The 12,969-nt window shown below is 39.4% G+C and overlaps 1 protein-coding gene across 1 annotated transcript in view; it reads right to left on the bottom strand.

The window, feature by feature from the left end:
* Positions 1 to 12,969, bottom strand: part of LRP2 (LDL receptor related protein 2) — a gene marked incomplete at its 5' end in the record, with an annotated part of 158,131 nt that overhangs the window by 58,684 nt on the left and 86,478 nt on the right. Inside the window, 9 exons of the mRNA XM_015565782.1 lie at positions 1,834 to 1,953; positions 4,171 to 4,296; positions 4,788 to 5,030; positions 5,946 to 6,149; positions 6,841 to 7,130; positions 8,234 to 8,392; positions 8,761 to 8,926; positions 9,049 to 9,969; positions 11,980 to 12,168. Of these exons, the coding sequence (XP_015421268.1) occupies positions 1,834 to 1,953; positions 4,171 to 4,296; positions 4,788 to 5,030; positions 5,946 to 6,149; positions 6,841 to 7,130; positions 8,234 to 8,392; positions 8,761 to 8,926; positions 9,049 to 9,969; positions 11,980 to 12,168 (2,418 nt within the window). The remainder of the gene's footprint in view (positions 1 to 1,833; positions 1,954 to 4,170; positions 4,297 to 4,787; positions 5,031 to 5,945; positions 6,150 to 6,840; positions 7,131 to 8,233; positions 8,393 to 8,760; positions 8,927 to 9,048; positions 9,970 to 11,979; positions 12,169 to 12,969) is intronic.

The following is a 12,969-nucleotide window of genomic DNA, read 5'->3' on the forward strand; positions in this document are numbered from 1 at the left end:
TGGAAATGTTAGGGGGTCGTCTTATACGCCCAGTCGTCTTATACGCCGGCAAATACGGTACATGCCCTTGACCAGAATCGAACCTGGAACCCTTCAGTCCGCAGGCCGTCGTTCTATCCACTGAGCCAAATCGGTTAGGTCCCATTTGTGTTTTTATAACTATCTCTCAGGATGTGTGGGTAAATGTAAGATGACACCCACCCTTAATAGTGATTATCTCTGGAGAGGAAGAGTATTGAAGAAGGGTAAAGAAATGTGAATTTTACTTTTTTATATATATATATACATATTATTATTTCTTTAAAATAACACCACTGCATGATATGATAATGTATTCATTTAAATGTCAGGCAGTTGGTACAAACTGCTATTACTATGACTTTGGTTTCCATAAATATGTGACTCCATTATTTTATTTATGGATCCTCAAAACACTATGTGCCCTTTGTTCCCTACAAGACTTTCAGTGTTGGGAAAAAGAACTTGGCAGAGAATTTCAAATAATCACTCTCCAACTATCAGCCACAGAATTTAAACCTGAGAGAAAATATAGGAATAGAAAATCCTCTCAATTCAGCTACAAAATTATGTGAATGGTCCTAAGAAAATATCCACAAAATAAAAGCTTTATATAGAATGGTATCTACTGCTGTGGTGTTTTTTAAAACATATTTTTATTGATTTCAGAAAGTAAAGAAGAGAGAGAAACACCAATGATGAGAATCATTGATCAGCTACCTCCTGCACACCTCCCGCTGGGGGTGGAGCCCACAACTTGGGCATGTGCCCTTGACAGGAATCGAACCTGGGACCCTTCAGTCCACAGGCTGATGTTCTGTCACTGAGCCAAACTGGCTACAGCTTTCAGTGATATTTATAATAGAGGAAAAATGTAAGAAATCTAAATGCTTAAAATAGAGGCAATTAACTCAGTGATAATCAGGGGAATATTATAGGGCCATTTAAAAAGAGTATAAAGACAACATAACAAGGGTCACAAACTTTCTCTTAACCAGCTAGTAAATACTTTAGGCTTATAGGCCATATGGTCTGTGTCTCACCTACTTGACACTCCATGTAGCACAAAAGAAGTCATAGACAATATGTGATCACATTCTAATACAACTTTTCCTATAAAGACAGGAGGTTGGCCTGGGGGCATAGTTTTCTGACTGCTATTTAAAATAATGATTTGACAGATTTTAAAAAATCAATGTAAAATATTGAATCTCTATATTTTTACAATTATGTTTTTAAATGTACATAAATATAGATTGGAATTTGCAAAAGTAAATAGCAGCCTCCACGCAGTAAACAAGCACAAAAGGGTCTAGGAAAACAATAGGGTCCCTGGAACTTCTTGGAAAGCTCAGATGGCTATGAGACCTTACCATAAGCTGGTACATGGGCAGAAGAAGAAGAGGATATGTGACCATGATATGCCCCTTGCCCATGTATGTGATGATTCCAATCACTTTTGTATCCCCCCACAGTCATATGGGTCAAAACACAGCCAAATTCAGAAATCCCAATCCAGAGTCAATTAAAATTAATAAGCTCTCCAAGCCAGGCACCATATTAGGTGCATCACCAACATAATCTCATTTCATTATTGTCAAGCAGCAGCCCCCATATCCTGATCAGCAGCCCACACCATGCACTGCACTAACACATTTTTAATGAATGTCTGCTGAGTGATTGCAGCATCTCAGCTGAGAGCAGGAGCAGGAAGTGGGAACATTAAGCAGCCACAACTGTCATTTGTGTTTAAAGTACTTGGAAGAGTTTCTCTAGCTGCATCATCATGCTTTTCGTGCTTGCCTACTCTCTTACCACAAGTGGCAGGTTCATCAGAGCCATCAAGACAATCTCTTTCTTGATCACAATACCAATGGTGAGGAATACAGGGTCCAGATGTGCAGTGGAACTCACTGCTGCTACACGAGTGACTGGCTGTAGGAGAAGAGAAAGAAGATAAAACCCATGAGCAAAACACCAGCTTCTTCTCATCAATCTTAACAACCTGCCTATATGTCTCAACTGAATAAACAGTTACCAAGAAAAGAGACTGAGGCCTAGGAAATGGGATTTTGTATATGCACTTTCCGTGGGGATGGAGGGTAAGGGGGAGAGAAGGCAAACATACTGCCCAATGTTCTGGAATATTTTTCCTGGATTCCATAAATCCCCAAATAAATTATATTTGTTAGAAATACCAAATAACTATCCCTTTGATACATGAAATCACAAATTATGTAAGAAAAGATTTGTTTCTATGTTTTCTGTGGTAATATAAAGTTAAATTCTATTGAAATAATAATTAAAAGCAAAAACAGCAATATGACCATACCTGAGCTCACCCATACACAACCTTGAGCCATGTTAGACCATCATTCTAGAGAGTTAGCTAAGTTCTGCTCTTATTCATCTTGGTATGTGGGGCTTTTATCTGAGTAAAATGATTCTACCTATGTTTGAATGTCTGTTCTTTTCTCAACTAACTGTAGATAGCTCTGGTCAAATGTATTTTCTAGATTGTTATGTGGATATAAACCAGAATCAAGTCTTATCATTCTTCTGATCTACAAGCTTCCTTGCTTTGGCCCATTATCCTATCTAATAAAAGAGTAATATGCAAATTAACCATCACTCCATCACAAAGATGGTGGTGGACATGGAGCTGGAGCAAGCAGGAGGCTTGAGTTGCCCTAGCGATGGAGGAAGCCAAGCTTCCCGCCTGCCCTAGCTGGCCCGAGCTCCGCTCAAGGCTACAAAGTTTCAATTATAGAAGATAAATAAATCCCAGATACCTGCTTTCAGCCTGCTGCGTGGCCAGCCTGAAAACAACCCTCAGCCCCTCACCCAGGCTGGCCAGGCACCCCAGCGGGACCCCCCCTACACCCTGAAGGGGCTGTGGCCAGCCTGCAAACGGCCCTCAGCCCCTCACCCAGGCTGGCGAGGCATCCCAGTAGGGACCCCCACCCTGAAGTAAGTGTGGCCAGCCTGAAAACAGCCCTCAGCCCCTCACCCAGGCTGGTCACATGGGGTAAGGGTCCCCACTAGGGGGCTTGAACAGCCTGCAAACAGCCATCAGCCCCTCACCCAGGCTGGCCAGGCACCCCAGCGGGACCCCCAGCCTGATCCTGGACACCTTTCAGGGCAAACCAGCCAGCTCTCACCCATGCACCAGGCCTCTATCCTATATAATAAAAGGGTAATATGCAAATTGACCCTAACACCAGAATGACTGGGAATGACTGGTCACTATGACACACACTGACCACCAGGGGGCAGACGCTCAATACAGGAGCTGCCCCTTGGTTGTCAGTACGCTCCCACAGGGGTAAGTGGTCATCCCCTGAGGGGTCGCAGACTGCAAGAGGGCACAGGCCAGGCTGAGTGCCCCCCACCCGGAGCGCACAAATTTTTGTGCACCGGGCCTCTAGTATCTTATAATGTGCCATGGGAAAAATACTGATAAGTAAGCAGAGGTCCCCAAAAAATCAGCAATAGCTCCAATCTGCATGTCCATATCTGATGGCTGCATCCTGAATTCTACTGCTTCTTGCTGCTGTTACTACAACTGACTCCTGCTCTTGAACTGTAGTCTGGCCTGATGACAATTACTGAATTCTTAACTCATGTATCTATTTACATTAATAGTCTCAAAATTATCAAGCTTAAGAAAGGGCTTTTAATTTGAGCTACAAATACAAGAAATTGTCTGATTGAACTAAATTACTAAATATGAAATAAAGGTTTCTGAAATTTAAACATATTTAAAATTAGAAAAATTATTTCAGTTACTAATGGTCATTATAATCATATTAAGCATAAATGTAAGGGCTTAATGTGTAAATTCTGCCTGGAGTTCCTACAGACAAAAGGCTTTCAACTCTGGGAGAAATGGCTTTGCATTTGTGGAAGGTTATGTAGCAGGGCAGGTCTCTGGAGGAAATATTTGGAGCTGGGCCTTCAGCCAGGGAACAGAGAGAAGGGGCTTCTTTGGCCCCTCCAATCACATCCAGAAGTAATTGCCTACTGCATCTACTTACAATGTCAATTAGAGATGACAAATTGAAATGAGCCCAAGCGCCCAGGCCATGTATCTTGTATTAGCTCAAGACATGCGTCCCCAGAACCACAGAAAGAGAAGCAGGCTTATATTACCGCAAAAAGTGGGGTTTTCGTCACTCATATCTCCACAGTCATTGTCTCCGTCACACAAGTAATGATGAGGAATACAAATATTTGTACTGTGACACTTTGTGAATCCAGGCTGACAAGTGCGATCGGCTTGAAAAAGACAACCAGATACACATTTGGAACATGTCCACCACACGTGTACCATAAAGAATGTCCATGTTAATGGATCTATTGCAGTATTCAAACCACAAGAAGGGAGACATTTTCAAAGCTATTCCAGAGGCATGATCTGTGATACTTATGTTACACCACAGATTCTAGTGAAAAAGAGATATTCCCAGCTGATACTGCAAGACGGAGAGGAGAGGCTTGCTTTGTAATCATTTCATTATTTAACTGCACCACCAAGAGTCCCAGTGCTTGGTTAAAGACATTATGGCATATCCACACAATGGAGTAATATGTAGCTATGAAAAGCTATATATTGATAAGAAATGATGGTTTGATTTCCAGAATAGATTGTTCTTAGTTCTTTGTGGGGCTTTTTTTAAAGAAAGCCCTAGTTTTCATATAGAAATTTCATCTCCCATGATCCAAGATTTCAGATCCCAAAGCACAATGAGTATTTAAGGTGAACTTACGGCAATTTTTCTCATCTGAAGTATCATTATCATGGCAGTTGTTTATGCCATTGCAGACAAACTGAAGAGGTATGCACCTTCTATTATTGCAAGTAAATTCTGTGGTGGCATTACACGCAATGAACAGGCACCCTTCCTCATCACTGTTGTCACCACAGTCATTGTAGTGATCACAGCGATAATGATATGGGACACATTTCCCATTGTCACAGGTGAAGGCTGTCGAATGGCAGGTGTGAAAAGCTAAGAAGAGGGGGAAAAAAACATTGAGAAAACCTCTTGATTAAAATATCATCCTAATTTCTCAACAGATACAATCAAATAGAACAGACACTTAGAGATTACCTTTCAAGGCAAAAACGACTGCATGTAAAGTGAGATAACACTTTTAATTAGTTTGATTAAGCAAAATATGATGTATGGTTTTAACAAATGAAGTATTTTAAGCAAATGGCAAAATCATTAAATTTCTCTATCATCTCAATTTAAAGGTTATTTCAATCACAAAAAAGCACGTAAATACAGTTTCTTTGGGAAAATAAAACTCTTAGCTCCTACAATGTACTATAAAAAGGTAACTAACCTCAAAACTTCCTAAGAAAGTGTTCTATGTCTTACTCACCCCACTCAGATGGAAGATGAATATTGGGAGTGATTTCCATATAATTATTGAGTTAATCATCCTTCTGCTATTTAAATTAATAAAATGATAATAGTCACCTATTGGAGCCCTTAGTTCCATGCTAAGTCATACTTAACATGCATCAAGCCTCATGCTGTGTTTTATCATATTGTTTCTCTTACATCACAAGAACCCTAGTAATAGCTCCATTTTACAGATGAGATATCTGAGGCTCAGAGAGGGTAAGCAATTTTCCCAAGGCTATTGAGATTGTGTAAATGGCATAGCCAGGGTTTTAATTCAGCACCTTTGCTTTTAATCACTACAAAGGGGCTTCCTAATTAAGCTATTCCATGGCACATATATCCGCTTATATGTGATTTAGCAGAAATGCAGTCTGGATTCTCAGAGTAAATGCTTTTTAGTTCTAACAGGATGCCTGAGGCACAAATTACAAACCTATTCACACACAGCAACAACCACTTGACATAAAGACAATGCTAGCTCCTAACAAAAGCTCCAATGGCCCAACTCACCACACACGCTTTCCAGCTCATCACTGCCATCACCACAGTCATTGCTGTTGTCACATTTCCACTGCTCTGTGATGCAGCGCCCATTGAGGCAGGTGAAATTGGAACCAACACACCGCGCACCATTGTCCACAATGCAGTGCTTATTGTTGTTGGCCAGATACCAGCGGCCCTCCTGTGGACACTGGCACTCGGCACCATTTGGACCTGAAGAAAGGCAGGCCCAGAAAAAGCAGATTTGTGTCACAAACATTCAGAGTTTCTCTTCCAGAAAAGCACTTAGCAACAGCTTCTATATTAAATGTGCTATAAGACAAGCCACGGAAACTGCTCCCATCAACTTTTCAATGATATTCTGAGTCATTTTTCTATCAAGAAGAGCAACCACCAGTTAATAAATGTGCCTAATTCACCCTCATCTTTAAAAAACTTCTTGTCTACACTGAAGCTATTGCAATGATTCTGCCTTCTCAGAAAATCTCAAAATATTGGTCTCCAAAGGCACATCTTCCTGTGAATTTGTTGTTCTCTATAAACCCCACTAGGAAGCACATCATACATATCACCAGAAATATTACAAACTATAGCTAGTACCTCCTAAGTGGAAGAATTAAATCCCAGACCCCCAACTTTACTTCTACCTCCTTTAAGCTTGAGTCAAAAATGCCTTCATAAGAGGGCTCCATATTAAATAGAAAAAAACAACAAACAAACAAACAAACAAAAACTGTCAGTCTTCCTATCAAAATACAAACCCCAAATCTATTTTTTGAATTACCCTGAAATCAAGAATTTGGATTTCGCTCTCCTTTTAGAGCTGAATATCCCTTCAGCTTTCCCTAATTTGTCACCAATATTATTACTCTCCTCGAGTCTATCTTCATGAGCAATGCCTTACCTGGTGCACAAACATGGCTGCAGCCCCCGTTAAACTGGTCGCAAGGATTGCTACACTGCTGTGGGTGATCCTTCACAACAACACGAACACTCATAAGCCGGAATGGAAAACTCGTGGTCATTGCAGTCTGGCCTGATCCATCATATTTATTAACTCGGTAAATTTTTCTTGTGGACCAGTCAGTCCAGTAAATATACTGGCCATTGATAGTCAAGCCAAAAGGACGCAAGATTGTGATGACAATGACCTCACGCTCCGTGCCCTTTAGAGTGCTGCGTTCAATCTTGCGCCTAAAACGAAGTTTAAAAAAAGAAAAAAAGTAAAAGAAAATGCTGGAATCCAGAAAGAGTTAGTTCCTAAATTGGCAGTGCAATGCCCGGGCCTAACCATTGCTTTATACCATTGACTCTCTTTCCAAGTAGAGCATATGCCACAGGCAATGTATCTTCTGATAATAGGAGGTCTTAATTTGCTTTATCAAACAATGGTCTGTATAAATAATTAATTTCCAAATATAATCTATAAGTAATCCCATAAAAAGGACCAGGCTAACATTAATGACAGGAGAATATTGTGAAGTAATATATGTAAAACATAGAACTTGGTGTTTAGCACTCAGTAGTCACTCAATAAAATGTTAATTACATTTCCCTTCCAACTCTCTAAATAAATTTTTTGATATGTCATTTACTGAGTATCTTGACGTTTTTACCAGGAATAATCCAAATTTAGACACAAAACATCACTATTTTGTTTCAAATGAGAAAAAATGAAGATCAGGTTGTCAAGTATGCAGTGTCTCAGGGCCAAAAACATAAGAAAACAGTCAAGAGAAATGAAGATTCCTGAGATGCAGATACCAGCCGTAATAAACAAAATCATCTCATCTCTTCAACTATTCCATTAGGATGATAGGAATGTGAGTAATTTCAGGAATACTTGGAGAAGTTACATATGAAATTAGAGTTGACAAAGTATCTAAGGAAAACATTATGAAAGAACCTATTTGAGAACATAACTGAAGTCAAGACTCTAGGAAAACAATTTTATAAGATACTAAACACTAAAGCCCAGAGAAAACTTCACATTAGTATGCATTTAAATGTCATGCATATTTTATTGTAATCACATGGGTCTAGTAGATTATAAATTGAGTGATTACATAATTCATCTAGTAATGCATCTTTAGATGCCTTTTAGTTCATAATTATTCAATCTCATAACATAGATCAATTTTCACAGATACATTCACCAATCTAGAATATAGTTCCTAAAACTGTGATTCTACATTTTGGCTATGTCTATCTGGCATTTTATATTTTCATTCCATTAAGCATTCCATTGTAAGTTGGAAGAAGAATCCACACCTAAATGAATAACTAAAGACACATACAAACTAGCATCTGCCCAGTAGAGAAGGTCTTCCTCATGGTCCACAGTGAGCCCACAGGGCCAGACCAGGCTGCTGTTCACAACGGGTTCCCGAAAGTTGCCTCCCACTGTGGCTCTCTCGATTTTGGCATTAGGGGCCCAGGAACTCCAGTAGATATACCTAGTCATCCAAAGGGAGTCATAATTAATTCATCACAAGGAACCTCATAATCTTTACTTGAAAAAGAATGTAAGCCATCTTCAACTGCAAGTTGACTTTAATAAGGGTAATGTAACCCTATACCATCCCCACCCACACAACTTGCCCAAAAGGGATGTCCTGAGTCAGAGCATTGGGAGTATGCTGCCAACATGTCTAGCGTCAGAATGAGCTCCTTCTCAGGTAGAGTCACTCATGCTCTTTCACCCTTGTTACCTAGTGTTACAAGCCCAAAAAATGTTGGCCCTCTATGAACATAAAACAATGCCAGGCCCCTCTCCCTTCAGAAGTAAGCAAACAGAAATATAATAAAGAAAATAATGGCATACCCTCCGCAAGGATCTAATACAACTGCTCTTGGTTTTGTAACGTGGGCTATCACAGCACGCTGAGACCCATCCTCAGCCATGGAGTTAATTGTCTGGTTGGTGTAGTCACTGTAATAAATTCTTCTGTTGATCCAGTCAAAAGCAATGCCATCAGTAGTCCCTATATCTGGAGATAAATCAACAAACACACATACATTAGAGTCTCAATATGTATTTTAGAATCACCGGGTCATCCATGTGTATTGTTCTCACTGTGTCCAAGGTAGGCTACACCTGGAGTGCTCTTACCTGAAACAACGACAGTGGGAGAACGGATCCCTGAATTAAGGTTTATATATGAAATCTGGCCATGGCTAGCTTCTAAATTTCGTGTAAAGTAAATTCTGTTATCGATGCTGTCATAGTCCAGGGCCATGACATGTCCTCCCACACTTATTGCTTGGAAAGGCAGGCTGTGATCTTCAGGATCCAAGTGTAAGCTTCCCAAGGAATTCTCCAAGGCAAAGATGAGGAAATTTTCTTTTGGAATGACACAGCTTTTCCCATCATGGTCCAGGGTTCCAAAAACACAGCTACAGTTTGGAGTGTGCAAGCCAGGCATAGCAAAGCAGAGATGGGGGCATCCACCATTATTTTCCAAGCAAGGGTTGTTGTTGACCTCTGTGGGTGACCGGGGTTGGACACTCTGGTCAAAGACGGTCACATCTCTTAGCCAATCGATATTGTCCCTTATCACTGCTGGCGGTTCTGTGTTCCCTGGTTCCTTGCTAGCTTGGAAGATTTTTTTTAAGTTTCTGTCTACCCATATGATAGAATTTCCAAAAACAGTGATGGCATAAGGAGTTGGGTAACGACTGCCATAGCGAATCACTTTCAATTCCTTTCCCTCAATATCGATCCTTGAAATTACATCTAAAGTATCATCGACCCAATAAACATAGCCGTTGCTATGGTCTACTGCTACGCCCCGTGGTGTGACAATGCCCTCTGATACAAGCACTGTCCGATTTGTACAGTCAAGAAAAGCACGTTCAATCTTCGGGTTTTGTCCATAGTCAGCCCAGAAGAGGTATCTGTTCTTGGGGTCTACAACAATATCCCTGGGCATATCCACTATGACTCTAAGGAGAACACGACGGTAGGTGGTATTGATCCGCAGAACTTCTATCAGTGATTCAGACTCAAAAGCATTTATGAAATAAAGATTTTCTGTTGGGAAAAAAAAAGAACATATTGATGAATGGAAAACCAAGAAGAAAAAAGAGGATGCCTCTTCAAATCCAAAACAAAAGTATGTAAGGTTGAAGTTTGGCTCAGTATATATTGTCTTTTCCAAGATAATAAATGTCTCAGTTTAGACTTAGAAAAATGATTATTACTCAGAATCTAAAGAGATTGTTTCTTCAGATATAAAGAGAATGTGCCTATCTTCAGCTTCTAAAGCACATTAGAATTCACAGCAAATGTCAGAACCCACTTTCTACTGTAAGATACATTTTTGCCCTGGCTGGATAGTTCAGTTGGTTAGAGCATTCATCCTGATATGCCAAGGTTGTGTGCTCAATCCCCAGTTAGGGCACGTACAAGAAGCCACCAATGAATGCATGAATAAGTTGCCCAACAAATCAAGATTTCTCTCTCTCATCAATACTTTTTTTAAAAAAGGTGTATTTCCAAGAATGTCCTTCCTTTCCTACCTGAATATTTAACACCTGAATCTTCAAAGACTCTAAATATACATCATCATAGTATACCTTCTACTTCAACATGATGAAAAGGAGTAAAGAGGGACAGTCATCAGGTTGTTGATCAATGCTATCAATGCTCCTTATGCTTAGCATTAACATGAGGTCTTGTCCTAGTCTTTCTAACTAGCATAGATATTTTCTTCTAAAGCCACCGAAACAAAAGTGCATTTGCCTTTGAGCATTACAGAACAATGTAAATACAAGGAGAAAAGGACCATGATGGCCCGGCTGGTGTTGCTTAGTGGTTGAGCATTCACCTATGAACCAGGAAGTCACGGTTTGATTCCCAGTCAGGGCACATGTCCTGGTTGCAGGCCTGATCTCCAGTGTGGGGTCTGCAGGAGGCAGCCAATCAATGATTCTCTCTCATCATTGATGTTTCTATCCCTCTCTGTCTCTCCCTTCCTCTCTCTGAAATCAATAATAAAAAATAAAAATTAAAAGACAGTATAATAGAAAGTGATCCCTAATGGATTCCATGTAGTTGAAAGTCTGTTAAACTATCTACCAAGGCACATCTACTTTGTTCCTATATCTGACTCAAACCTATTCTAGAAAAATCAGGCCAATATGCAGCTAATGATCTTACTCTTTTCATTTTCTCTCTCTAATTGGACTATAAATATATTCCAATCCACCAATCCAGGGTTGGCAAACTTTTTCTATAAAGGCTTGTTAATAGTAAATAATTCTGGCTTTGCAGAGTATATGGTCCTTTTACAAGCACTCAACTCTGCCACTGTGACATGAAAGCAGCCATAAACAATACATAAACGAATGGGCATAGCTATGTTCCAGTAAAACTGAACTTACAATAGGCAGTGTGCTGCATTTGGCCCATAGGCCACAGACTACTGACCCCTGCTTTAACTATACACGCAGTAATAATATAGAAAATTCATAATCAAGAGTGAGATTTAGGAACCCAATTAAAGCCTTATCTAACCATACTACCATATTTACTATTTGCAATAGACTCTTATTATAGTACCTGTGACTTTTATTATAATATATTTTAATATTTCTATGTGATGTCTACTTACCAAGATGGATAACACTCAGTGATACCTATTTTTATAGAATGGCATTATACTCTAAAAATTATAACACATTTAACATATTTTATTCTCAGTGTACCATTAAAAATTAGTAGTATTTCCAAGTTAAGCTCATGAAACAGAGCAATTAAGTTAATGTAATATTGGGTCAGGCATTTCAATAGAACTACAATAAAGAAAGTACCCAATCAAGAGGATTTTATAAATTGACAAGAAGAAGCAGTTAATAATTTGGCAATTAAAATTTCTCAGATATAAAATAAATACTTGCCATTTCATAATTTAGATTATATTTTAATATCAGAAAAACTGTACATGTATAATGTTAGGCTAAACTTTCTAGAATAAAATAAGGTGATAGAGATACAAATATAAAAATGTTTTTCAATAAAATCAGTATACAGCTTACCTACCTGCTACCCAGTCCACTGCAATACCCCGCACTCCATTTTCTCCTATCCCTTGTGTAATGATGTTTGTAAAACTAGACCCATTGGGTTTGATTCTACGGATTGCATTATTAGATTTCTCAGAGATGCTAAAATCACACCAATAAATAAAGCCAGAAGATACATCAACATCCACATGCAGTGCATTTCGTCCTGGAATGTTTAAGAAAAGATCATTAAACAAGGCCTTAGCTGAAAGTAGAACTTTTAAATGTCTGTCCTTCCCCTCAAACCCTCATTCCCAATCCCCTGCTCTATCCCCCCATTACAAAATAAACTATTTGATTCCCAGTGGCAATAAGCAAACCTACCATCCAGATGTTGGTTTCTCACATTTCTCACAATAAGGAGCACTGGCTCCTGGGGGAAATGGCTGATTAAAGTTTTGGAATGGGAAGGTATGAGGTGAACCTGGAACATCTTAAGAAGCAAGGAAGCACTCAGATACTAATGGCACCATGTCAAAAGAACACAGGCAGGCTGCCCAGCCGGTGTGCTCAATGCTTGAGCATCAACCTACGAACCAGAAGGTCACGGGTTGCAGGATCTATCCCCACTGAGGGGCGTGCAGGAGGCAGCCAATCAATGATTCTCTCTCATCATTGATGTTTCTATCCCTCTCTCCCTCTCCCTTCCTCTCTCTGATATCAATAAAAAAATCTTAAAGAAAAAAAAAAGATAGAAAAAGAATACAGGCAGCCACTTTAAGAGGTTCTCCCTGGCCAACATGGATCAACTGGAGCCGCAGAAGAGTAATTATGTCAACTATAACACATTTAAAAAATAAAAGTTTGAGTCACGGTGATAATAAATTTTTTTGGATTCTAACGGGGTAAATAGTACAGTTCTCCTAGAATATTATCTTATAAATGTAGAAGAAATGCTAGAATAAGAAAATCACCATTTTGCAATCCTAATTAAATAATTATTTAAAACAAGAATCATCAATGGCTG

The sequence above is a fragment of the Myotis davidii genome, unplaced genomic scaffold (genome assembly GCF_000327345.1).
Source record: "Myotis davidii unplaced genomic scaffold, ASM32734v1 scaffold59, whole genome shotgun sequence".
NCBI classification, from domain to species: Eukaryota; Metazoa; Chordata; class Mammalia; order Chiroptera; family Vespertilionidae; genus Myotis; species Myotis davidii.